Source organism: Ictidomys tridecemlineatus, chromosome 2 (genome assembly GCF_052094955.1).
Source record: "Ictidomys tridecemlineatus isolate mIctTri1 chromosome 2, mIctTri1.hap1, whole genome shotgun sequence".
NCBI lineage: Eukaryota > Metazoa > Chordata > Mammalia > Rodentia > Sciuridae > Ictidomys > Ictidomys tridecemlineatus.
Genome location: NC_135478.1, coordinates 175673432 through 175701337, shown reverse-complemented (window position 1 = coordinate 175701337; position 27906 = coordinate 175673432). Strand labels below are relative to the sequence as shown.

The window sequence follows — 27906 nt, the reverse complement described above, 5'->3', positions numbered from 1 at the left end:
ACTTGAGGGCATTTTGAACTTGCAGAGTTTTACACTGAAGGCAGTTGAGTCAAATATGTATATGCAAATTAGGAACTTTTTGTAAGAGCTTGGTTGCTGGAAATAACTGGAACATTTTCTTTAGATGATTTTCCAATTGCATTTTATTTTAATATTTGAATTATTTATCTTTGTGTCCTCCATTAAAAGACCACCTAAATTCTTAACTGTTGCTTCATCTATCTGTATCTGCATTTTCTTGTGTTACCCACTTCTGTAGGGAGGAACATAGTCATGGGAATTTTTTTCTAGCTTAATTTGTTAGAATGCTTCCCTCTCTTCAGTTAACATACCTCTATCAGTCTGAATTTAATTAGAGACTTTGGAATTAGATACGAAAGACCTAAGGGTATAGAGGAAAGATGACCACATGACTTGAGCGTTGGCATATAAAGGTGGCTTCCCCCCACCCCCTCGAATTTCACAGAATTCAGTAATGGTAGTGTTGGCATGCTCTTTTTACATTATCTGTGCCCTGGTGTGTGGTCAGGCAGTTGTACAGGGCTAACACTCCTCTGACTAGGGCTCTGGGGCTCTTACTCCTTCTACTATCTACTCTAAGGGTGTTTTTTTAGATCATGGAACTAACCTGTCAAGTTTTTGCTTCTGGTTAGGGGTCTAATGTGATTTGGAATAATTGTCGCAAATTACTGTGTAGTTACTAATAAAAACTCTGTACTATTTAGCTTAGGTTTTTTTGTATGAGATTTGCCAAGTGGATTTCGAAAATAAAATGTACATTTTCTCATCTAAATTGTTCATTATCTATAAACAAATTTGGTCTAATGACTATATGATTTGTGAACTCTTCTTCATTTTCTTAAACTGATAGTGGATGCTTGAGATTATTGACTCTTTGAAACTGATTGTCATTTAAGTTTAAATAAATAATAGAAATGACTTAGTATGAACAGCTTTTACTCTGCCCTTTAAGGGTCAGTCATTTGAGTTGAATACATTTTCTTTAGATCCTTACAATAAAGAAGCTCTTGATTTTTAACAGTTTTTGAAGTTGGATAGCCATTAGAAGATTGTAATTAATTCATTTTGCCAGTTTGAATTACCCAAATGTATGTGTCAGTTTTTGTCTAACATCCATTTTGTTTTATATTGTTTTAGTGAGTACGGCTCCACAGCAAAAACCCGTAAGTACTTAAATATATACTTATATTCAGCATGTTAAAAGGAACTATTCACTAAGCTTTTCAAATGATAACAAATGTTCTAATATATATAAACTAAGAAGGTAGACATGTTTATAAATGCTCTGTATCCTTAAATATGTAAAATTCTTTAAGTTGAAGTGATTTCTGCATAGTTAGAGTCATCAAAGCTGTTGTAAGAGCTTCTTCCTATGTACTGTTGGCAGAATCTCCTGAATTGTGAGGTGATGCTTAAGAGTTTGAAGTGTGATTATTCCAAAATCAGTTTATATTACTTCTCATTGGCTTCTCGGTTACTTATTTTTCTGACACTGATATTCTAATTTTTTTTCTTAGACAGTTGTGTAAGTAAGAGAGAGTATTATCCATTTTGTGGTCCTGTCAGAAACACTGTGTTCAATGAAGCAGCCTTCCTTTTAGAAGGAAGTTTCAGTGTAAGGAGGAGCTGTGTGAATTTGGCTTCCTGGCCAGTTGGGGAGCCTGAGTCATTTCCACAGTGTTCTCTTGGTTTGCTGGCTTGAGATCACTAATTCTGTGAAATGTTGGAGGTTCTTAATGCCTGTGCTTTCCAAGTCAGGTGGCCAGAGCTGAAAGCAGGCAAAAACTTAGGGTTTTTGATTTTTCACCCTTTTACTTCATAGGCTCATTTCTTAAAGTTCATGTTGTTTTGTTTGCTGATAACAACTCAGTGTGAGGCAGACTCAGTCAGTGCTATTGTCTACCTGTCCCCCCCCCCCCCCCCCCCCGCACTCCATGCAAGGCAAAAGCACTCTATCAACTGAGCTATTTCCCCAGCACTTTTTTTTTTTTTTGAGGTTTATTCTTTAATTGTGGCCGGACTTATTCATTCATTCATTTATTTATTTATTTATTTATTCATTTATTCATTTATTTATTTATTTATGCCAAGGATCGAACCGAGTGCTTTGCACATCCTAGGCGAGCGCTCTACCACTGAGGCACAACCCCAGCCCTTGTCTCCCTATTTTGGCAAACATTTCTTTTTTGTCAATAAGGAGGTGAGAAGGATGGTAACTTTGTATAAGGCAGCAACAAATAAAACTTTCAAGAGGAGCTTCCAAGTGTTTCAGTGATTCAATTCTCTTAGAACTGAACTGATGAGGAGGTATACTGCTCTGAGGGTAAGACCTGATATTAGCCAGCACTGATATTAGCCAGACTGTTTTCTCTTTCACCATAATGCTTCTCTCTGGGTTTGTGAACTTAATTGAATATGATGTGAAAAAAAATGGTTAGTGTTTGCCATACTGCCAGCACTTGCGCTATTATATGGTGCTTTAAAAAGGAGCCGACTGACCTATGGTATTTTCTTAACATGTTGTAGATAGGAAAAATATCTAAAAACAAGAAGAAAAAGCTGAAAAAGAAACAGAAGAGGCAGGCTGAGTTATTAGAAAAACGCCTTCAGGAGATAGAGGAATTGGAGCGAGAAGCCGAAAGAAAAATAATAGAGGAAAACATCACCTCCGCTGTACCTTCCAATGAGCAAGATGATGAGTACTGCCCAGAGGTGAAACTAAAAGCGGCAGGATTAGAGGAGGCAACCGAGGAAGAGACTGCTAAAGACGATGGTCAGTGGCATCTGGAGTCAGGGTTGATGGGGTCTTGGGAGCATCACAGAGGTGGGCTTTATGCTGCTGCTTTGGATACTAAGGAAGAGTTTCTCTGTCTTCTTAATGGACAGTATGGGAAGCAACCTGTTCAATCTGTAGTTCATTAATAAAAATGTATGACAGACATTAGTTAACACCGCAGAGTAGTTTTTAAAAATGGAAAGCACCATGTTTCTATCCATGCTAATAATGGCCCCTTCTTTTTATTTTGTGATTAAATTTTTGCCGACCTAACACATCACAGACCTTTTTCTGAAGGTTCGGGAGAGGGTAGAAATAGAAATCCAACTTTACTTATAAAATTATTTTCCCTCAATGCTAACTTCCTCTAAGGAGACTCGAATAATAAACAAATAAGTTAAATAAATGAAAAATAAGATTTAGAAAGCTTACAGGGTTTACCCTGAAAGCCAAGAGGTGTTGACTGTGTGGTACATAAATAAAGCACATTAAGAAGTATATCTTGTCAAAGGACATAAGTACCTCATGCCACTGTGTCAAAGAGAGTACCAAGGCCTAATTCTTAACCCCTGAACTTTTTAAGGTGAAGCTGAGGACCAAGAAGAGAAAGAAGACACTGAGAAAGAAAACATTGAGAAAGATGAAGATGATGTTGAACAGGAGCTTGCGAATATAGACCCTACATGGATTGAGTCACCCAAAACCAATGGCCACATTGAGAATGGTCCATTCTTACTGGAACAGCAGCTGGAGGATGAAGAGGATGATGAAGATGACTGCCCAAATCCTGAGGAATATAACCTTGATGAGCCCAATGCAGAAAGTGATTACACATATAGCAGCTCCTACGAACAATTCAATGGTGAATTGCCAAATGGACAACATAAGATTCCGGAGTCGCAGTTTCCAGAGTTTTCCACTTCATTGTTCTCTGGGCCCTTAGAACCTGTGGCCTGTGGCTCTGTGCTCTCTGAGGGATCTCCACTTACTGAGCAAGAGGAAAGCAGTCCATCGCATGACAGAAGCAGGACAGTTTCAGCCTCTAGTACTGGGGATTTGCCAAAAAGTAAGTGTCCTTTCCCATCCATTGTCTGCTTTCACTGGCTCCAGGGTCATGCCTTTGACAATCACTGTGAAAGAAGCTGACTGGTGGTGGTAAAGCCATGTCCATGTTTTAACCATTTTTGTTTTATTGCTTTTATACTCATGAACAAGAAATGTGCTTTAAAAATTTGTTCTGTGCCACTGGGCTTTCTCTTACTCTCTGCTTATGCAATCCCATTTCTGAGCTTTTCTTATTCTTTCTATATTTAGTCAGTGACACCTAACATTTGCAAAAACCTTGGGAGTTTAACATCCTTATAGGTTCCTACAATGCATTAATTTAGCTTATAATTTGTATCCTCTTTCATCTGATGGTGTTATATTTAGTTTTTTGTCTTGTTTCTATTTGAGAGAACATCTGCCTGCTCTTTTGCTGTGTTGAGAAAGAAGTGTCTTGACTTATTTTGATAGTTGTCCCTAATTATAGGACCCTGCTATCAATAACAGTCCCAAGATTATAATTTTCTGATTTTATTTATTTAGTTTTTTTAAAGAGAGAGTGAGAGAGGGAGAGAGAGAAAGATAGAGAATTTTTTAATATTTATTTTTTAGTTATTGGCGGACACAACATCTTTGTTTGTATGTGGTGCTGAGAATCGAACCCGGGCTGCACGCATGCCAGGCGATCGCGCTACCACTTGAGCCACATCCCCAGCCCCTAATTTTGTGATTTTAAAGGAAGTGACATGATTTAAACATGAAAATAGATTGTAGGTATGTCTGTGCAGGGCCCTGTCTTATTTCAAACCCTTATTTTGGGAGCAAATGCCATGTGACATATTGCTGAGTGACTTAAGTAAGTGAAAACTGGGCTCTCATTTGGTTTCCATTCTGGCTCACAGTGAAAAGCTCAGAAACCTCCTCTGCTCCCTCTGCTGATAGGACTGCTTAACACATGGTAGGTTATTGATGAACCAGCCCTACAGACAGCCCCAGAGATTCTGCAGCCCCTTTCACTCTAGCAGGCTGACAACTTATTCTCTGAGAAAGCCCGCCACCCTTGTTACTAAGCTGTAACTAATCATTCTAACATGTGTTTTCTTAACTTGGTGGGACATGGTTAGCTCCTGGTCACCTTTTTTCCTGGCCAGGGAGTATTCAAAAGCTTCACATGTAGATTCATTTCTAGGAAAAGGCAGCCATGGAAATATACCTTCTCTGCTTTTATTGTTGCTGTTGCTCAAATTTAACTTACAGATGCATATAGAAAGTAAATTTACAGAGTAGCTTTGTATTATTGTGCAAGCAACAGTTTGGGGCAGTGGCTTCAAATATATGAGATTAAGCTGGGTCTGTTAGTTCACACCTGAAATCCCAGCAACTCAGGCTGAGACAGGAGGATCCCAAGTTTGAGACCAGCCTCACCAACTTCGTGAGACCCCTCAAATAAAAATGGTCTGGCCGGGTATGTTGGCACATGCCTGTAATCCTAGTGACTTGGGAGGTGAGGAGGGAGGATCACAAATTCAAGGCCAGCCTCAGCAACTTAGTGAGGATCTAAGCAATTTAGTGAGATCCTGTCTCAAAATAAAAAGTAAAAAGGACTGGGAATGTGGCTCAGTGGTTAAGTGCCCCTGGCTTTAATCCCTGATACTAATAAGTAAAGCAAACAAAAATAAAAAAATTCTGGGGAATAGCTCAGTAGTAAAAGGCCACTGGGTTCAACCCCTAGTGCAACAAAACAAAACAAAAACCAAGATTAAATCCCAGCTCAAAACTTAATAGCTATGGAACTTTGATTTCTAAATCTCCCTGAGTCTCAGTTTCTTCCTCTATCAAAGGAAATCAGTGGCCACATCTAGGTTAGTTATTAGCATTGAATCAAATGCTACCTGTAAATGGTTTAGGTATATAAATAGTGCAGGTAAACAAATGATATATGATATATAATGACAATAATGTATAGAATATTCTTAGTGAATGTACCTTCTTGTCACGAACCTGGTAGGCGCCAAGGTTGCTACTGCTATTGCCATGTTGTCAGTGTCTTTGAGACCCAAGTGAGTTGTAAGGTTCAGGACAGTTTCTCTTGCTAGTAACCAGTAGATTCTGAATGCAGGCCTCCTGTTTCCTGGTCCAGTTTTGTCCACCACATTATAATTCACATTCATAATAGGCAGATATATGTTTAGGCTTAAAAGAAAAACTTCCTATGAAAAAACAGAAGTAGAGGGAAATTCAAAATTGTGTTGAATGCATGAGTGAATGGGTGAGGAGAGGGAAACATCTGATTTAGACAAAATGTAAAATCCGGTTGGAGATATTATTTAACTCATAGCCTGTTGCTTGAATTTAAGGAATACTTGGGCACTCTGTCAGAGAACTATGTCCATACATTTTTTGATTGACATCAGGTTGTGCTGCTCTCCCAGCCTGTGTTTTACAGTGGGGTGGGGGGTATATGACTCATTCCTGAGCTGCACTCCACAGACCCTGCTGCCTGGCCCACCTAAGTCCTCTTCCTGCTTTGTGGGCTGCACTTTGTCCTGCTATTTCCTAGGGTAGTTCCCTAATCTTTTTCAGCAATCTTAAGCATGGGCGGTACCCTGATCTCTATTCTCAGCCCATTCTACTGACACTCCAGTCTCTCCCTAATTGACCCAAGCCTGTCCATGTAACCATGTAATCCATGATTACAGCTGCTGTCAATGTGGTGTTGCTGACCAAATCCCTGTTTATTCACTCAACTGTTGAGTCCCAGCAGTATGTTAGTTAGTCCCTGTTGTGGGTACTGAGGATAGTGGTCAACAAAATCAAGGATGTACCTGCCTTTCTTCTTGGATTACCATGGGGTTAGGTAACCAGTGAAAACCAGTTAGTGTCGTGAACTTCTGTGGGTAAATTAGGCAGTGGTATGGAGGGCTGCTCTAGATCTTACTGAGAGAGATCACACTTCCCTGACAGGATAACCTTTGGTTAGAGACCTGAGGGAGTGAGGAAGCAAGTGCAGGATCCAGGGACTTCTGGCATAAGAATCTCTTCCTCTACTTTCCTATGCTGGAGAGCCACTTATTCAACAGTGTTCAAGACAGCTTGATTTCTGTGTCACAAGGGGACTTCAGACATGTAGAAACCAGAGCACAGTTTGCTCTCTCGATTGGCTAAATCTCCTGTATTCCCTTGATGGTCCTTGACATTCCCCGTTTTTTCTCTCATACCAAGTAGGTCACTTTGTCCTACCAGTCATACCTCCTTAAATGGGGGGTCCTCCTTGCCTTGGCCCTAAAGAGCATGGTCATTGCCTGCTTATACTATCACAGAGGCTACCTTTTGATCTGGCTTTTTGTTCTTTCTTGTTGCCATCCCCACTTGTCTTTAAGTCATTGCTAGAGTGTTTTAGTGGGGTGTATGATCCATGAGTAACCAGCCCTATCCTCTGAGTTGCAGGAATTACTAGAACACCTACTCCTCCCTCCCTTCCTCCCCACCTCCCCCCTCCCTCTTTCTGGTACTGAGGATTGAACTCTGGGATGCTTTACCACTGGGCTCTATCCACGGCCCTTTTTCTTTTTTCTTTCTTTTTCTTTTCTTTTTTTTTTTTTTTTTGAGACAGGGTGTTGCCAAATTGCTGAAGCTGGCCTCAAACTTGAGATCCTCCTGCCTCAGCCTCCTGAGTTGCTCAGGTTACAGGTGTATACACCATACCTAGCACATCTCTGTATTTTAAAAAAATATATATTTTGAAAGAATAGTACAATAACAATTGTATACCTTCAATATAAATTCATACTTAACATTTTGCCACACTAGGTATATTTACATATATGTAAATAAAAACTGTGTTGTAGATATTAGGATTCTTCTAAATACTTAAGTATCGGGCTGGGGATGTAACTCAGTTGGTACAGTGCTTGCCTGGCATGCATGAGGCCTTGGGTTCAGTCCTCAGCACCACCCAAAATAAAAAAGAAAACCAAACAAACTTCAGTATTTATCTCCTGAGAGATGAAAGGACATCTTTGTCATAATAATAATACCATTATCATAGTAAGAATATGAGTGATTTTATAATATCTATTATTCATTATATACTTGATTTCCTCAGTAGTTCTAAAATTTTCTTTTTTTAGTTTCCATGATCCAAAATATGACGAAACAATGTATCTCCTCCTGGGTGGGTGCTTCTCTATTCCCTAGCGGGCCTCTGCAATCTTTCTTTTTGTCCTACTGACTGTACTTTACTTAATTGTATGGTCATTGCTCATTTGCATTATCTTCTCTTCAATGGAATGTAAACTCTTTGAGAGCATGGTATGTTTCTACCTTTGTATCCTTAGCACCTGAATGCTAAGATAAATACTTTAATAAATGAAAAAATGAGTGCTTTCTAGTTATATTTTATTCTTTACTTTTTCCTTTTGCAATAAAAATTTTATTCTCTCCAACACACTACCATCCCTAGAAGCTCTGTCAGATAAAAATCGGTGGTCTTTTTTTCATTGTCCCTTTTTTCTTACAAGCACAACTTTTCAGTGTTGTTAAATTCAGGGGAGGTTCCAGGCAGGATCTCCTGATGCAGTCATCGTGTAGAGGCACTCCATTTTGGTTTCCTGCTTGGTCATTTGATAGCCTTCCCATGGAGGGGGTGTTTTGTTTCCCAATGGTCTAGAGGCTTACAGTTGGGAACCAGTTACTATATGAACAAGAGGCAAAAGAAGCAGGCTTTGTTGACAATTTGCACAGATCCTTCCCATTACAGCACACAGTACATGTACATGAGGAAGTAGTGTAAGAAAGGTTGGGGGCCAGATTGAGATGTTTAAAGAACTTAAATACCAGGCTAAAGGATATGATATTTTTCTAGAGTAACTTGACAGCCATTCAAGGTTGTGAAAGGGGAAGGGTTCCTCTTAGGTTATTAGTTCCAGAACTACAACATAGATCTTGGCTCATGTTGTCTGAAGTACAGAGGCCATTGGGGTGGGGGGTGGGGGCGTCATTGTTTGTGCATGTAGGGTCTACATGGAGTCTTACACGTGTTCTAGTCACTGTCAGCTTTTGTCTAGACTGCTGCTGGACAGCCTCCACCTCTTGTTCCTCAGGCCATTCTTATCTAGTCCACAGACACCTTTTAAAAGTATATGTCCTTATCTTTTCTCCACATCCAAAATGACCTAGCATGTGTTTCCCACATAGAGCCATACCCTAAGGTACCTTTGGAAGTTGATGTCCCCTGCAGTGGTCTGACGTCACATGCTTTGCACCACTCCTGCTGGCTTCTTCCTAAAGTATCTCAGAACTGTGAACTCCTTTCTGCATCTGGCCTTTGCATTTCCACTGTCTTCTGCCTAGAACTTCTTCCTTCAGTTCAGTCCTCTTCTTGAATATCACCTTCCCAGAAATGACCTCTCCTAAACATTATCTTCCTTCTCTTTGATTAATAGCATATGTAGTTATCTGACATGCTGTGTGAATTACTTACTTTATTGTCTACATTTTAGGTAGTATGTGAATTTTCTAATTTGGGGTGTGTCTTCTTCATGCTGTGACCCTAGAGCCAAGATGGCACCAGGCACACAGAAGGGGCTTGGTAACCATTTTTTGAGTGAGTGGGTTAGGTGTTTCAGTAAGTCTCCTAGTTCTGCTGCTTCCTGTTCTGACCCATCTCCATGTAGAGAGGATATTTATGTCTCCCTTGTAGAATGTTCTAAAATATGAAGAGGGAGTATCTGCCCCACACAGTGCCCTGCCTAGGTGTGATGGCAGCTGAAGCACTGCTAACTACCTTCTTGCTAGGTTATTGGATAGACTTACCAGTGTTACCCAGAGATTGACTTATCAGAAGGTGACCTAAAGGACCCAGCCCTTCCTGAAGTGAAATCTTCTCCCTTATTCTTTATTTGGTGGAAGCAGAGAGCAATTGTAGCTTTTCAGTTTGTCATTTGGTTTAGCATTATCATTGAAAAGGAAGAGCTCTGACAGGTTGCCACAGTGGCCACTTAATCAGAGGGGGTGATCTGATTGCTTGCAACACAAAATTGTAATGATTATGCAGCAAGTGTGAGCGTCCCTGTATTATTTATGAGGCCTTTTGGAGTGTTGCATTCAGGTACCTTGACACAGGAGCTGTCACACTGAGAGAGGAAATGAGAAACACAAACAGAATCTCCTGTTGTGTTCTTAACACAATTAATTTTTTTCGATAAATTACCTAGTATCATTTAGCTCACATTCAACTCTTACTGTGAGCTGAATAACTATTTACAAACCTGAACCTGGAGAATACTAGCATGTACCCAAAGAGATTTTGTTTAGTGAACATAAAGGAGGAATAGTAAGTATAAAGAAATGGTATTTAAAGATGTGGCGATGGTATCTTCAAAAGTGTATTTCTCTAGCGTATCTGAATTGTGCAGCTCCCGGGAAGTATCTTTAAAAACAAGAACTAGGAGTGGGTGGCAGATTACAAGTTGCCTCCTTCCATTTGAGCACCCTCAAATAAAAGCCAGCTCAATTACCTGTTCTTATGGAGAAAAGAAATCAAATATTCTGGGAAGTCACAGAATGTCAAACGAAGCTGCATCCTCTTCCCTCAGTAAACCTTGGATCTTAATGTTTGGAAGTTGTTTAGAAAAGGGAGCTCACTCTTGGGCTCCACACACCTGCCTGCTCATTCTTCTTTCACTGACCCAAGAGGATGGCTCAGCTGGTTACAGCAGAACGAAGCTCCAGGATCTGTACATTCAGCCTAATGCTCTCCAGCATTTGTGTCTTTGGGAGGAAGTGATCTCTTCCATTTCCTCCTTTCCTGAAAACTGAGTCACAAAGAGTTTGATATATGCCAGTTTTAAAACTTGTAGGTGTTGAAAACTAAATTTGAATCCATTTCTGCAAACTTTAAATTCCTGTTGATTCTCCTTGATTAGATGATAGGAGGGATTCATCTAGTAGTTTCTAGTGTTGTCCATTTATCTGTTGGGTCAGCATTTTATGTTTATCATTCTTCTTACCCCTTTTACATTTTGCCTTCCCTTGTAGGTCTCTGCTGCTTGCTTTCTCATCATTTTCTGAGTTCCTGTGTTTCTTTTCCTCACTTCCCACTTGGTCTTTGGTATGCTCCATCATGGATAGCTTCCTTATAAAGTGGGGTGCAGAGCTGGGTGCAGTGGTGCACACCTGTAATCCCAGCAGCTATGGAGGCTGAGGCAGGAGGATTGTGAGTTCAAAGCCAGCCTCAGCAATGGCAAGGCACTAAGCAACTCAGTGAGACCCTGTCTCTAAATAAAATAACAAAAAATAGGGCTGGGGATGTGGCTTAGTTGTTGAGTGCCCCTGGGTTCAATCCCTGTAACCAAAAAAAGGGAGGGGGAGGGGTTGTAGGAGTAGGTTATATGCACCAGGTGAACCTCTGGGCCTGACTGGCCTGGGTTGATCCAAGAGCTGAGAATAGATCTTGAGAGCTCAAACACTGGCCAGAATTCTCTCAGCATCATGTGGAACCCTCCTTGGAAGTCCTGTGGATGCTGTGACTCCTAGGGACCTTGCTATAGTCTACTCTGCTCACTATTAGCAAAGCTGGCCTTCTCTTTCTCTGGTATTTGTCAAGGAATTGAACCTCCTTAAGCACCAAGGTTCCATAGTTCAGTGTAACCAAAAACTGGTGTAGTTTATGTAAGCAGTGCCTACCTTGTGAGTGAGCAAAAAGATACTCTGGGGTGGGTGTTAAATGCCCTGCTTTGAGCAGACTTTTTAAAGTCTATAGATACTATTTCAAAATTATTTTATAATAAGTGAAAGCCCCAGTTACATTTTATTCTTACCAGAAATCTGAGCTTATAGGGCAGTTTGAGATTTGATGATGAAGATGCTGACTCACTTCAAGGTTTTCTCTCTGGGCCTCACCAAGTTCTTTTTCTATGTCACCTGCCCCTTGGTTAATGGTGCTTGACATATAGGCATGGTTTGGAATGATCTGAGAAACTATTTTGGCCCCAGAACCACTGGCCTGTGCCTGATGTGAAGAAAACCTTAGCATCACCCTGGAGTTGAGAATGACCTAAGTGTGTGACAGGTTCATGTGTTGCCTTTATGGCTCAGGCCATATCAAGAGATGTCTGTTCTGGAGTCTTCCTTGTCCATAATTAAACCAGAATAAAGTAGTTCCTCCTTTTAATCTATATTGTTAATTAACTACCAGTCTAGTCCTATGTGTGTTCAGCCCAGGCAGCAGGAACTGTAGGAGACGCTGTGGGTGTTAAGGTAGAGGTACCAGGGGCCTGGTAGTCATTCCATGTCTGATGAACAGTGTGTCAGTAGGAAATGACTGGCTGCCATGGCAATATTCTGTTTACTTTTATGTTCCTTGTGGTAATGTACCAATGAGTTAGATATGGCCCATGAGGCAATAGCCTCTGATCAGATGAGAAGCAGCCACAGAAAAACAGGCAGGGAATGGAGCAAGGCCAGCATGTTCTAGGGCTTAGACAAAGGAATTAGGGATAAAGAGGTATCCTTAGGGGTCCTCTGTGTAGCTAAGTTTAATCGCCTTTGTGTAATATTTTCTAGAGATGGAAACAAAAATTCTTAATTCTCTTTAGTCCACCTAAGTGATCACCATCTCCTTGTCCTTCTAAAACAGGAGGTGGTCTGTCTGGCTAACACTGTGTTCACACATGCAAACCCCTTGTCCCAGTCACTAACCTTGCTACTGTTTGCCCATGCCAGCAAAAACTCGGGCGGCTGACTTGTTGGTGAACCCCCTGGATCCACGGAATGCAGATAAAATTAGAGTAAAAATTGCTGACCTGGGAAATGCTTGTTGGGTGGTAAGTAGTTTTCTTTCTAAAATATTTTGGTCATGATTCTGAGAAGACACTTTTTATTTTTCCTTTTTATGTATTTGTTCCTCTGTGGTAATGCATCTGTTCCTTTCCAGCATAAACACTTCACAGAGGACATCCAAACACGTCAGTATAGATCCATAGAGGTTTTAATAGGAGCCGGCTACAGTACACCTGCAGACATTTGGAGTACAGCATGCATGGTAAGGATAGCCTTTGCCATTTTCTTCTTGTAAATTAATTTTTCCCTTTACTGCTTTTGATGGGGCAGTCTCCATGGGGCACAGATCTCAGTTTTTCTAAAAGTGAAAATTGTCAACCATGGGATGGATGAGAGCTAGGAGATTGCTGCCTTGGGTGTCTTAAGAATTGGAAGACGTTTACCTGGGTGTGGTAGCACACACTGTAATCCGAGTAACTCAGGAGCCTAGGGTAGGACGATTGCAAGTTGAAGGCCAGCTTCCCCAGTTTAGCAAGGTCCTAAACAACTTAGTGAACCCTATCTCAAAATAAAAAGGACTAGGGAATGTCGCTTAGTGCTGAAGCACCTGAGTTTAATCCCCTAGGTACTAACCCTCCCCCTCCCCCCAAATCTCCTCAGATCCTCAGATGTGTCTAGGATTTTTGTTCTGTTCTATAAGAGATGGTCTCTTCTTCAGGTCCTGTGCAGTCCATCGCCCCAAATATCATACTCATTTGGAGTGACATGGGGCTTTCAGTGTTGTGCAGAGCTCCCCCTTCACTCATGATGGATGGGGAGGTGGTGAGAATAGGCATCCCTCAGGGTAGGGGTGCTTGGGGCTGGAAGGTTGGAGTCCTGCCAGGTGCAAGGATGGAATATGTCAGCAGCTGCTTTTATGCCCCTGCTGGCAAGGGAAGGGATCTCTTCATATACTAGTGCATAATGTCTTTCATAGAGCAAAGTCTAGAGACTGTTCTGACTTTTCTGGCTTATTGCTCTGGGGAGTTCAGTCACTTCTGAGACAGCAGTAGTGGCATATACTCCCTTGGTCCAGGTCTTTTGCCTTGGAGAATATGGTGATGCTTTCCTGGGGCACTGGAGGTCATTCTTTTCACTTAGTGTCATGACATTAGTTGGGTCTAAACTCTTCAAGCTCCACCAGTGTATTTGTTTGTTTGTTTTTTTTGGGTCATTTGCACCAATGACCTTAATCCATGAGCCAGTTTTAGTTCAGCATCTTCCAGTGGGTTTTACTTTGTCATTCCTCTGCTGAAAAGGTGGGATGTGTGGAATGTCATGCTTGTCTTGTCTCATTATTTTTTATCCAAATTCTTCTCTGATTTAATTTTCAGTTATCTGAGGTTAATTTAATAATTCTTTTGTGTTTACTATATTTTATGCCCACTGATGCCAAGTAAAAGCAGTGTGTTAAGCAGATAGGACCAGAGAATGAGAAAAAGTACATACTTTGTGTCTTTCAAGTTGGGATCATCTGAGGCCACATATATGGCAAGATACCTCTAAAACACCATGCATTTCTATTTCCTTGTTGCTCCGATAGATAATACCAAATAATAATTTTAATGTAACTAAAAATTTTAGGTTTTAGTGAGTTTCAAAAACCCAAGCCCTGTCTTAGTAAATTTTGGACCGGAATGGTTGAAAGAACTGGCAGTCATGTGGTGGTTGCTTTGAATTTAGAGCCTGCTGTGTGGAGAGGCCTTTGCCCGCTCTGTGTGACTGGGAGGCAGAACAAGGTGGAGGCTAGAAGCTGCAGGAGGCAGTCCAGGTCAGCAGGAAGGGAGTGCTTGGAACAGTTGGGCTGCAGGGAAGCAATGACCCATTTCAGGAGGTGGCGAACCAAGCTGCACTTGTCCCTAGCAACAGAAGGCCATGTATCAAGGCTGCCCTGAATTAGGCTCTGAGAACACTTTCAACTCTGAAGTCCTATGCTTCTAATTTGGGATATTAAAGTTTTGTGATATAACCAGAAAAATAGGACAAAAATCCCAGATACAGGGATAATGGTGGGCAATCTTATGCCAGTTTGTTTGACTTGCATCCTGTTAAAATTTGTCTCTGCACACCATACCCCTGTCCACTGTGTGAACTGTGTTCACATGTAGTAAACAAATCACAGGATCCTAACCCAAAACAGGCTGTGTCTCCTCTCACCTACCTCCTTCCCAGGGACTGCATGTGCCTCCCACAGTGCTGCTAGAGCTGCTTCCAGGGGTTCTTTCGCACCAGGTGGTTGTCAGAGGATAGTTTTTCTGGGGCCAAGCCTTCATTCACTGCCTGAGGGATGCAGCTGAGAGATCCTTTTGTTTTTCCTAGAGAATGTGACCTGACAGAGGAGGCAGTGTTTCCTCACCTCTACACTTTCTCTGAAGCTTAGAAATATTGCTGCAGCATATGAAATTTGACCTCATAATACTAAGCATTACCACAGTTTATTCTTGGTGGTAAAGCCTATAGTCCTTCCAGTTTTATAAATAGTATCAACTATAGCAGAAGCTCCATCAGAACTAAGAGCTGGCAGATAGTGGCTGGTGCCCATGCTGTTGTCAGGGAAGAGAGTTTTGGGCTTGAAACTGGAGAAGCATAATCAAATGAGGCAGACTAGCTGGAATATCAGTTGCTGGATTTATTTTCCTTTCCTTGAACTTCAGGGCCCTTCCAGATTTAATTGTGTAGTGTATGACCTAAAAATTTGGTTTGGGCAGAGGTGCTGTTTTCTGCACTTGTGGGTCATAGTCCTGAGTAGCTAACTTTTGTGGGCTCTATGGTGAGTCTTGGTCAATGCCATGCAATAAAGAAAGGCGACTCTGAAAACCTCAAGTTTCCTCAGCACCGGGGCACATCATGGAACAAAGAGGTGAGCTTCTTATTCAGAACTGGCACTTTGACACAGAAAGTCATGAGAAGAGAGGCTGTTCTGAAGAAAGCCCTCTGAGAAGACGAGGCCAAGACAAAAGGAAGAATCCAAAGTTCCCAAGTGTTAAGAAGTAAAAATGATAATAATATGGTTTATATTGGGAGTAGCTTAGTGAGTTGGAAGTAGTACTGTTTCATATTTTCATAGTTGCCAACATGAAAGGCTTTTGTGAATCACAAAGGCTGATGTTTTATTGTAATGTATGTTTATCCTGTTGTGCTTATTGAATTTTTCAAAAACATAGTCAAAGTCCAGAGAATCAGAACTAGACATCATTACTGGAGCACTGTCATCTTAAAGCAAGAGTGAACCCAGGATTATGGAGGGGTAAAAGCAGAGCCAGAGTTCTGCTGGAGCTGCCATCCAGGCAGCTTCTCAGGCCCTCCTCCAATTAGGGAATTCCCGTTTTCCTCCTGGCTTATAAAGTATTGAATTAATTGTTTGGCAGCTACAGAGACTCTTTGGGCCTTATGTAATCTATATGTTCCACTCGAAATTGGAGACAAAAGGGAGGTGTTCCTTTCCTGATTGGGGATTGGTCCTGCTGTTATTCTTATTAGTGGAGAAGAGAGGCCCTGGGTGGGGACCTCCATGGACCCTTTCATACCTTAGTCCATCTGCAACTACTTAGATGGTTGGCTCTCCCTTTCCTGAGACTGACATGACTGTGTGCTGCTCAGACCCAGATCTCGTTGAAGGCAGGGATCCTGAGTTATGAACTGGTGCTCATCACAGGGTAAATGGCAACAGTCTTTTCAACTTTGTTTCTCTCCTGCAACTGATACATAGGTCTTTTATTCTTTTAATAATTAAATAAGATGTGTGTAGGGAGGGTGGGATATAGTCCCATGCTTATTTTGCCCACTCTTAAGGACAGAGCTGTTATGATGGACCCTTACCCAGGTAGATGAGCCCTCCTTTGAGGGGCTGTCTACTCTGGTCATTGGTTGGCTAATGTCCTGCACACCTGGCTATGTTGGGGTCTCAGCAGGAGACTGGAGGGCCTCCTTGGGGAGGGGGCGTGGCCATTGATCCCCAGGCACCAGTGAAGAGGGGAGCTCTTTTAGAGTGCAATAAGTATGGGAGATATTTGAAAGGGGATTTAATGTATTCTTGAATTTAAAAACATGGTATTTGGTCAGCAGAGTAATAGCAGTTGCTGTCTTTGTATATTGTTACCAGATTAAACCCATGATCCTGAGTTTTTTCTTTGATCAAGGAAAATGGAAACAAATGACCTGCTTCACACACTGGCATGCTGAGGGGTAGCAGGTGGCAACCTGGGGAGCAGCTCTCCTGCATAACCTCAGCAGGGCTTGTAAGGTGATATGCTTCATTTGGTTCCAGGAACAGAGGAAGGTTTTTCTTGATTCTAGGTTTTCTTTATCTTGAATCAGAGATGAAGGAAATGATGACAAGATGCTGGCAGATAATCATTAATTACTCATGTGTAAAGGTCTTTGCCTAAAGAAAGCAGCAACATCTGCTGTATAGGGACCACAGGTTCACCTAATGGTGAGGAAAGGCCTTGGACTGGCCTGATTGAATCCTGGGTTGAGCCCTCTTTCTGCCATTTACAGAAATTGTGGCATGCTGCCACTGGGCCTGCACACAGGTGCTGCTGACTCATAAGTTTGTTTCTGCTTCCTACAACGAAGAGAATTCATGGCCTTTAAATCTTCCATTGGAAGAGCTGTAAAAATGTTCCTGAAGTTTCTTTGAACTTTTTGGAAGAAAGAAACAGAGATTTGAATACTTTTAGGAGGTTCTTTTGTTTGATCGAGATCCTAATAAAATGTAGGTCTCTTCTGTAAGGAGAGAACTTAGAGCTGCTGGTGTGGGGGCCAGTCTCTGAAATGCTCAGCATGTCGTCTGTTGTGTCCTAGGCATTTGAGCTGGCAACAGGAGATTATTTGTTCGAACCACATTCTGGGGAAGACTATTCCAGAGATGAAGGTGAGTGTTGCCTTCTGAAGACCTCAGTCTGGGTCTACTTCTTGTCCTGAACTTCTAGAGAGTATTGTGTTTTTACTAAAATAGAGCCATGTTTTGGTTTTCAAACACCAAATTCAGATGCTTTTCTTTGGGTTTATAGTCCCTCAGTTTCAGTGAATGGGCAGTGCCTGCCTGGCACAGGCAGCACTCTGCAGAGCCCTCGGGCCTCAGGCTGCTCTGCTCCTGGCCTTCCTCAGTGCAGGCACCTTGTTGGTGGGAGAGGGCAGACTGAACAATCGCAGAGCCTCTCCGGAGTCCTTTTGTCCACTGATCTGCTGCCCATTTTACTGTCCTGTTTGAGCACTTGAGTTGAAAACCAGGGAATTCTGGCTTGAATTCCATCTGTAAGCCTGACCATCTCCATGCTTACTTGCTTGCAGTGCTGGGGTGGCCTGGGGTGAGCTGGCATCAGTCACTATGGACACTCCGGAGGGTGCCTGAGGCCTGCTAGTCCCACGAGCCTCTGCATGGATGTGCTGCAGACATTGTTGATTTGAATCTATTTCTGATTTTTTACTAATTTTCGCTTTTTTCCCTCTTCTTTTATCCCATCCTTCCCCTTGCCCCTCCCATTCCCATATCCTTTTTTTCTCTCCTCCATAGACCACATAGCCCACATCATAGAGCTGCTAGGCAGTATCCCAAGGCATTTTGCTCTATCTGGAAAATATTCTCGGGAATTCTTCAATCGCAGAGGTAGTACCTCTTCTTTTTGAAAAGCGCCACGATGCAGACAGAAACGGAATAGCAGCTGCTGATTGCAGTGTTATGGTGACAAAGGCATTTCTTCTAAATTCCAAATGCAACCCAACAGAATTCCTGTGCTGATTTAAAAGTCAATGGGAAGACCCTGTTTGGCCTGTGCTGCGGTCGCCCTGTGTACTGGCCCCTCCCTGGGGCCCGGGACAGTTGGGTGCCCTCCAGCTCTGGGTCCTGAATCCAGCTGCATGGGGAAAGCCTATGCTTTTGATCATTCAGGTCGCGCTCTGTTTCTGTCTGCGCGGGCGGTGGTAGTGTCTGCATGCAGTGTACTGATTAAACTGTCGTGTGTTTCTGTTTTGCTGGCAATGTTTCCCAATGCAGATCACATAGCATTGATCATTGAACTGCTGGGGAAAGTCCCTCGAAAATACGCTATGTTGGGGAAATATTCCAAGGAGTTTTTCACCAGAAAAGGTAACGGTATTTATGCAACACTAATTTCCAGCGTAATCTTCTCCCAAGAGGAGAAATTGTGCGTTCATGTTTGGGCAATGGAGAAAGACCTGGACTTTTACAGCTGGGGAATTCTGCTGAAGAAAGTTCTCAAGAAATAATCCTGAACCATCTGATTCTGTGGAATAAGGATTTTGTAAGAAAACAACCTTCCTAAAATCCTTTCTCTCCTCTACTTCTTACCTCTCCTACCACAGGCACCAAAACTGTATATTCAGATATTTGTAAAAAGGATTTTAATGATTTTTAGGAAACAACCAGACTTATCTTTCCATTTTCTTTTTTCATGGACACTCTTTACTGCAACAGAGGCAGCCTAGAGTCTGGACTCAGTGAATGTCTATGTGTGCTTTGTTGATCTGAGTTGTTTACAGAGGGGTCCAGAAATCCCATGTATATAAAATCTCATTTTCCTCAAGTGTTATGACATGCTACATTATAGATGATTTGTTTTAATGTTATAGTTCTTGCTGACCTTCCCTTGGTATGACTCTGAAACAGTTCTTTTTTGCCCTCTGTAGTCTGCAGTTAGTGATCAGTTTTATATAATACTATAAACCCCCTCTGCCCTGGGAATTTTGTTTCATTTTGCTACTGGGGATTGAACTCAGGGCTTGATGCATTCCACACAAGCCTCTGCTATTGAGCTAGAACCCCAGCCAGGGAATTTTTTTTTAAACCCCTCCCAAGTGCTGTATCATTTTGTGATAGACATAATCATTGCTCTTATGTCTTTTTTGTGTGTGTCTTCAATTTGTTTTTGGTTGTAATATTCTTTAATAAAGATTTTTTGGAGGAGGGGGGTTGAGAGTACTGGGAATTGAACCCAGGGGCACTTAACCCCTAAGCCACATCCTGAGCCCTATTTTATATTTTATTTAGAGATAGGGTCTCATTGAGGTTTTGAACTCGTGATCCTCCTGCCTGAGCCCTCTGAGCCGCTGGGATTACAGGTTTGTACCACCATGCCTGGCTTCTAGCCCTTTTTATATTTTATTTAGAGGCAGGGTCTCACTGAGTTGCTTAGGGCCTCACTGAATTACTGAGACTGTCTTTGAAGCTTTAAACTCACAATTCTCTTGCCTTTCGAGCCACTGGGATATCACCTTGCTCGGCTTAATAAAAGAACTTTTAAAGTTGATTGAGTAGAACGTGGAGGTTCTAGAAATTTCTGAAATTCTCAGATACTTACCTTTTCTTTTTTAGCCAAATTTGAAGAAACAGCTTGACTTTTTATTTTTCTATGAAGAAAATTCTTACTGAATAAAAAGTTCCCCTCCCCGATGCAGATAAAGTAGCTTTGCTATTAAACTGTTCAGTGACAGATTGTGAGACTGGGGCATGTCATGGACTCTTTTGATCTTAGGTTTCCTCATCTTTCAATGGTGGATTATTTCATGTTACAGTGTTGTTGCAAGAAGGTGTAAAAGGATGCCTGTGTGACACATGGCACAGCCAGTAGCTGTTATTGATTAGCAGTAGTACTTAGAAAGTAAATGCAATTTTCCTAGGAAATCTTTCTGAAAATATTTCAAAATGATTGAACCTAGCAAAAGCTCTGGGTTACTGTGGCCTGGGATTCAGTGTGACTTGGGGAATTGTGTTTATTTTAATGAAGACAGACTCCTCCTTCCACAATTCAGAATGTTTCCAAGGCTGGTGGGATTTGGCCTGCCCCCAGACAGTGTGGCTGACTAGATTTCTCAATGGTCTCTCTCTCTGGTCAGATGGGAGATGCATGAGAGAGTGGCTTACAACACATCATCCTGGTCTGCTGCAGTATTAGAGAGTGTTACACCCCTGATGAGTCTCCAGAGAAGAAGGAGGAGACATGAGAGGCACTAGACAGAGCACCTGTTCCTCCAAACAGGCGGATGCTTGGGTTTTAGCACCAGGGCTTAGAAGCCACCTTGACCACCACAGGCATCTGGCACTGGTGTGGATTGATAGTGAAGGCATGCAGGGATTATTCTTTTGCAAGCAACAGGGATGGACTTGTTTGTTGTCAGGGGACAGGGTAGGAATCACATACTGTGTATAGGAGGGAAAGAGGGACAATAGAAAGGGACTTGAATGATGAGAGAATGAAGTCTCATGAATTAAAGGGTCTCTCCTTGCAGCTGATGGTCATGGAACTGCTCATCAGGTGGCTGCTCTTAGGCTTTCATACTGTTAAATTCTGCCCTGGCCTGGAGCTATGAGTTCCAAGGGTCAGACCTGCTGAATGCCAGCACGGAACCAGCAGCAACAATCACACCATTTGGCAGGAGCCCTCTTCAGAGTGATACCTGGTAAATGGAGATCTGGTGGGTTGTAGGTTTCAAAGAGATCTGCCTGTCTGTGGCCCTTCATGTATGGAAGGCAGCTTTCACATTGGACTTTTCCATTAGCACCCTTGTTCCTGTGCCTCCTTGTGAATGTGTAGTTATAGGTTACCATCATTGTCACATGTGCTTTTGGACTTGTATGCTTTGGTTCTTTTTGAGCAGTTTGTGTCAAGGTTACCTGCAGAGTTGAAATGGATTTGTCATCCTTTGATGACAGACCAAAAACATTTGGACTTGCTGTTGACTGGTAACCAGAGTGAGTTTTCCTACCTTTGGATGTAAGGGAGAATTTCTCTATAGGCCAGAAATCCCTGAAATGACTGGATTTGGGGCTTATGTTCTTTCCTGATAATTGTTTGTTTATAATGGCTGTGTAATGAGAAGGAATTTAGATTTTTGAAGTCACAGGAATAATATTATGATAAATGAGGAGTTATCATGGAAATAGATTTCACTACATCCCTAAGGATTAAGGAAATGGTTTATTGAAAGACATGTTTTGGCAAGTAGTGTGTGAATATATATTTTGGAAATAATGGGACCTGAATATATATCCATTTAAAATGTTTTCTAAAAAATACTATTGTGTTAGAACTGATAAAAGACAAAAGCAAAATTTAAAGACTCCAAAGAAGTAATAGTACTCTTCCTTAGCCAGGAAATTAAAAATTGAACTGGATTTTTGAACAGGAAAAATAATTAATGCTATCTTCCAATTATGGTACTGCTGATTCCTTTAGGTGTAAACATTGGTCACCAAAGATGGTTAAGAAATGAGGATATTGAGGTGTGGCCCATTAGAAATCAGCAGCTCTGTAGATTTTGTTCCTGTTCTGACCCCAAGAAGTAGGTGGTCCCTAGAAGTGTCTCAGCCCCTAAGTGACAGTTTTGGAAAGTCAGTGCAGGTAAGTGCAGCCCTCTCTGGGCAATATTCTTCTGACCCATTAATAGATACTATTTTAGTAAACATTAGGGTGTTGAGAATGGAACAGTTGACTTTAAAAAACAACTGGTCAGGCATGTTGGTATAATATCAGCAATTTAGGAGGCCGAGGCAGGAGGATTACAAGTTTTAGACAAGCCTCAGCAACTTATCGGGGCCCTAAGCAACTTAGATCCTGTCTCAAAATAAAAAACAAAAAGGTACAAGGATGTGGCTTCGTGGTTAAGCATCCCTGGTACCAGGTTCAATCCCTGGTACTATTCCCTCCAAAAAAATTTTTAAAAAAGAGAGAAGTGCAGAGTGGGAAGAAAGTATGTTCTATTTAATATTTGAGCTAAAATTTGTTTGGAATGTTTTCCTTTTATTTGTTTAATTTATTTTGGTTCTGGAAATTGAAACCCCGGCCTTGGGTATACTAGGCCAATGCCACTGAGCTATATCCCCAGCACCAGTTTGTTTTAGTTTATTTCCAGAATTACCTAAAAAGTAACAGATTCTCTTATTATTAGCTGTGAGGATCAGAACTCCGTATGGGTGTTACCCACATAGGCTAGATTGACAGACATTGTCAATTGCTCTAAAAGATTTTCACATCATCTCACTTTTATAGCTTCCATAGATAGATGCCAAGGGTGTGCATTAGAGCAATTCATGATCGGGTGGATATCCTGTGAGGACTCTGTTGCCTTTGGAAACCCTGCAAAAGACAGACATGACCTCTCTTGAGGCCTTTTGAGCTCTAGAAGGCTCATTTTAGGATTCTTTGTTTTCAGTGTGAGCTTGACTATAGAAATAGCTAAGAAAAAAGTTTCCTTACACTAGTTATTGTCTTAAAGTTTTCATTTCATGTACAAACTCCTTTTCACTACAATTTCATCTTAAAAACATTATTCTAAGTTTAGAAAAGCATTTTTTCCTTGGCTGTAGAAAGACCTTAGCAAAAAATTAAAAAGAAGAAAAAGAATGCCGGGGGCGATGGCGCACGCCTGCAATCCCAGCGGCTCCTGAGGCTTAGACAGGAGGATTGCAAGTTCAAAGCCAACCTCAGCAACTGCAAGGCACTAAGCAACTCAGTAAGACCCTGTCTCTAAATAAAATACGAAACAGGGCTAGGGATGTGGCTCAGTGGTTGAGTGTCCCTGAGTTCAATCCCTGGTACCAAAAAAAAAAAAAAAAAAAAAGAAAAGAAAGAAAAGAAAGAAAAAGACATTAGAAGATAAGCTCTCTGAGAACTAAGATGCAGGAGCTTGCTCTGGTGTACAGCTGGATCGCTAGCCAAATTTAATGCCTACAACAGAGTAGATTCAGTAAATATTTGTTGATTAAATGTAAGCACCTTAACCTGTATGCATTCTTTGTTTTGGATAGAAACCTGTGTGAGCTAGAAACAGAGTGAGCATATGTTCCACTTTGCCTGGGCTGGTGCTAGCATAAAGCCTGCTGTCCTGTCATAACTACTTACCCTTGCTCACACCAGGACCTGTGTGGAGAATGCATGATAAAGGCCCCCTTGACTGGAATTGTGATGAAAGACAGGGATGCCATGTCCACAATTCTGTGCCCTGGAGGCAGAATGCTGATAGAGAACATATAGCAAAGACGTTTTATGAAATAATAAACCGTAGTCTATACCACTGCTCAGTTTTTAAATTAATACTAAAAACATTTCAAAAATTTTAGCATTTATGATGTAAAAAGCAGTGAAATTGTTCAAATAATGATGAGTATCTTTTATCCAAAATGCTTGAAACTAAAAGTGCTTCAGATTTGGATTTTTCTTAGATTTTGGAATATTTCTACAAATACTTGAAGAGATAGCTTGGGAATCAGATCCAGATGAACACAGGAAGTTCATTTGTTTCATATTATGTCTCAAACACATGACCTAAAGTTAGCTATTTTTTAACCTTTTTTTAAAAGTTATTTATCTATATGCGGTGCTGAGAATCAAACGCAGTGCCTCACACATGGTAGGCATGTGCTCTACTACTGAGCCACAACCCCAGCCCTTGAAGGTAGTTTTAATATAGTAATTTTAGCATACACGTGTTTTGACCACAATTTATCATATGTGGGCAGGTGTAGAATTTTCCACTTATGGTAGAAAATAAGTTTCAGATTTTTGGATTTTTGGATTTTAAGGATGCTCAACCTATAATTCATCCCATTTAGTCACTCTAGTCTCTTCACCCTCAGCCTTCAGATTTGCCTGCTCTGCATATGTCATAGTATTAGAACCATATACTAATTCTTTTGTATCTTGCTTTTTTCACTTGGCATAATATCTTTGGAGGCTTAGCCATGTGGTAGCATGAACTCCATAGGGATGTAGCACCTTTTGTTTATCCACCCACTACTGGATAGACATTTGTTTTGTTTCTCCATTTTGGCTATTGTGATTAATGCTGATATTATTAATTTTCAAGTTTTTGTTTGGACATATGTTTTCATTTCCCTTGAATGCACATGTGTGATGGTTGAAGTACAAAGGTTTTTTAAAATTTTTTTATTTGTTCTTTTTAGATATACATGACAGTAGAGTATATTTTGACATACATACATGGAGTATAACTTATTCTAATTAGGTTCCCATTGTTGTGGTTGAATATGATGTGGAGTTACACGGGTCGTGTATTCTTTTATGAACATAGTAAAGTTATGTCTGATTGATTCTACTGTCTTTCCTATCTCCCGTCCCTTCTCTTCATTCCCCTTTGTCTACTCCAGTGAATGAAGTACAGAGGTCTTCATTTTGATGATTAGTTTATATACTTTTGCTTTATCTTTTTACTTGTGTTGTAGATAGCTTACCTAAGAAATCATTACCTACTTGAAGGCCATGAAGATTTACTTTTCTTTTCTAAGAATGTTTTAGTTTTATAGTTAGGTGTCTGATCCATTTTTAGTTAATTTTTTCTATGTGACATGAGGATTTTTTGAACTCAACTATTTGTGTTTTGTATACCTATGAAGGAATTTGTTCAGATTTCTTAAATTTTGTTTCTTGCTTCGTATCACTATATATTGGTAAATTTCCTTTCTATGTATAGAATACTGAAATTTAGCATAATCATTTTATAATTACCAGTATTCACTGAAATATAGTGTCATGGATTTGCCTTTTTACTCCTCCCATGTGGTATGAAACTTCATGCATCTGTTTAATTTTGGAATATTATAATTTTATGGACAAAGTAACATTTTCCTTGATAGATCATGTAATATTCAAGAGAAATGTAAGTAATCTGGAACTGGCAAATACAGTTGCTGTCTCAAAGCCTCTACGTTAGAGAAGGAACTCTGCTACTTACTGTGTTTTTTTTGGCTCTGTTAAGACATTTCTCAGCAAATTCAGAAGCCCGAGGGGCTCTAAATTATAGCACCTGATGGCAGTCGGTGCCACCTGGCTTATGGAGCTCTTATGTGCATGTGTGTATGGAAGAGTGGGTACTGAGCTGATAACTTACAGTCACAGGAAAGGTTATGATGCTGAGTATTATTTTCCATCACTAGGGATTGAACCCCCAGGTATGTTTTACCACTGAGCAACATACCCCTGCCTTAAAAATTTCTTTGGTCCCAGGGATTGAACCCCAGGGTGCTTAATCACTGAGCCACATTCCAAGCCCTTTTTATTTTGAGACAGGTTCTTGCTAAGTTGCTGGGGCTGGCCTCAAACTTGTGATCCTTCTGCCTCAGCCTCCTGAATTTCTGGGATTATAGGTTTGTTCCTCTGTGCTCAGCTGATGCTCAGTATTTTAAGAAGCAAAGGCTGAGTGCATAACGTAATGACAAAGTGCTTGCCTACCATACATGTGTTTAATCATAGGTGTACCTATATTTAATCCTTGGTACCACAAAAAAGGAGGAAGAAAAAAAAAACTAGAAACCTGGATTTAAAAAGTAAAAATCATCACAATTAAGCATCTAATTATCTCCAGATTTGTTTCAGTGACATCTTTGTATATATTCTTAAGAAAAAAATAAGGTAGAAGTTCTTTTTCTAAATTTTTATTATACTTTTACTAATTTACTTTTATGTGGTGCTGAGGATAGAATCCAGTGCCTCACATTTGGTAGGCAAGCGCTCCACCCCTGAGCAAAAACTCCAGCCCAAGGTAAAAATTCTTTAATTTGCTAGGGAGCTGATTGGACAGTGGGGAGAAAATAGGAACCTCAATCATGACTGATATGATAGCATTTCTTCGTATTATATCAAACATAACGATTTGTACCTATACTCATAAGGCATCTATATTATTCACGTTTTTTAATTTTAGAAACAGTCCTGTGTTCTCTTAGGTTAGTACTCCTGTATGTTCAGTGCTTGTAGGAGTTTAGGATTTTTTTTTTTTTTGAGTATTACATACTTTGCTGTTTTAAGTCATGTTTTTGTATACAGTTTCTTATATGAGATTACCTAGCCAAAAGTATGTTAGCTATTTTAGACTGCTCTTAGCATATTTATTTTTTTTGGGGGGGGGGGCACAGGAGATTGAAGCAAGGGGTGCTTTGCTGATCTACCTCTCCCACACTTTTGTTTTTTATTTTGAGAAAGCGTCTCACTAAGTTGCTGAGACTGGCCTCAAACTTGTAATCCTTCTGCCTTAGCTACTCAAGTTGCTGGGATTACAGGTGTGCACCACCATGCTTAGCTGCTTTGAAAGTATACATCAGTTTTTAGTGTGGCTAGTTATATGATTAAATACTTTTTCATAGCCTGTGTTCCCAGCACTGATATTGTGTACTGTGCAGTTGTTAAGTTGTATCTCTACAGATTCCTTATCTTTTCATGGAAAATTGTATAGTCAATCCTTTGTATCCATGGATTCCATATCATATTTCAACCAACCACACTTCAGAAATATATTTTAGAATAGCTGTGTCTCTACTCAACACATATAGACCTTTATATAGACCTTTGTTCTTGTTATTATCCACTAAACAATATAACAACTGCAATAGAACATTTACATTGTATTAGGTGTATTTTAGAGATGATTTACAGTATACTGGAGAATGTGTAATATATATTGGTTAATGCAAATACTTTTTCTTCTCAGTGGTGTTTGTGTTGGGGAGGTGTTCTGCAACCAGTCCCTGTGGATACACAGAGATGATTATGCTTAGTTTGATACCCATTGAAGGATTTTAGTTTAGAAACTGGCACCCTCAAAAATAGGTTCTTTTCCTATTCTGAGCAGAATGTTTCTCAGCATTTGTATTCACCTACAAACTTGTGGAGTATGTGTTCCAAGACAGGATAACAATGTCAAGAAAGTTCTCCCCTTCCAGAGAACTTGTTTTTGCATATTATGTGTGAGCTGTCTTAGTTTTCTTTAGTATTTTCTAGTGGGATCAATAGTCACTCTAAGATAGTCACATTACTGAAAATAGGAAGATTCAGGGAAACAACCTGACAACTAAGAAAACTGACATTTTGGTGCATTTACTTTCCATGTTCCTGGGTTTTTAAAAATCATTCTTGTGATTATCCTCAGAACATAGTTTTGAGCATGTTCTGTTACTACCTACATTGTCCCATATGATTTCCCCCTGTGTTATTTTTCAAGTGGATGTACCTTGGTGTTTTTTAAACCACCATTCTCCCATTATTGAGCATTTATGACTTTACAATTTTGTGGAGCATATTTGGGGGCAAAAGGTATGCTAGGGTTTTATCTCCTTAAGTTGGATTCCGAGAACTGGATTTTCTGGGTTAGAGGAATAAAAACCTTTAGTGATTCCTCAGACTTTTTTCTTAGAGACTGTTTCCTTCACAAGCAACCCCTTCCACCACTGAAATTACAGGTCTTCCTCATTAAACATAGACCTGACCTCCAGT

At 40.6% G+C, this 27906-nt stretch overlaps 1 protein-coding gene across 10 annotated transcripts in view; it reads left to right on the top strand.

The window, feature by feature from the left end:
* Window positions 1-27906, top strand: part of Srpk2 (SRSF protein kinase 2) — a 227807-nt gene that overhangs the window by 196712 nt on the left and 3189 nt on the right. For 6 of the 10 annotated variants that reach the window (XM_078040210.1, XM_078040207.1, XM_078040216.1 and 3 more), the window contains 8 exons: window positions 1159-1184; window positions 2548-2794; window positions 3381-3863; window positions 12566-12666; window positions 12777-12884; window positions 17468-17537; window positions 18180-18272; window positions 18660-18752. In XM_078040210.1, coding sequence (XP_077896336.1) covers window positions 1159-1184; window positions 2548-2794; window positions 3381-3863; window positions 12566-12666; window positions 12777-12884; window positions 17468-17537; window positions 18180-18272; window positions 18660-18752 — 1221 coding nt within the window. The remainder of the gene's footprint in view (window positions 1-1158; window positions 1185-2547; window positions 2795-3380; window positions 3864-12565; window positions 12667-12776; window positions 12885-17467; window positions 17538-18179; window positions 18273-18659; window positions 18753-27906) is intronic. The other 4 variants (XM_078040212.1, XM_078040208.1, XM_078040217.1 and 1 more) reach the window with 2 other exon arrangements.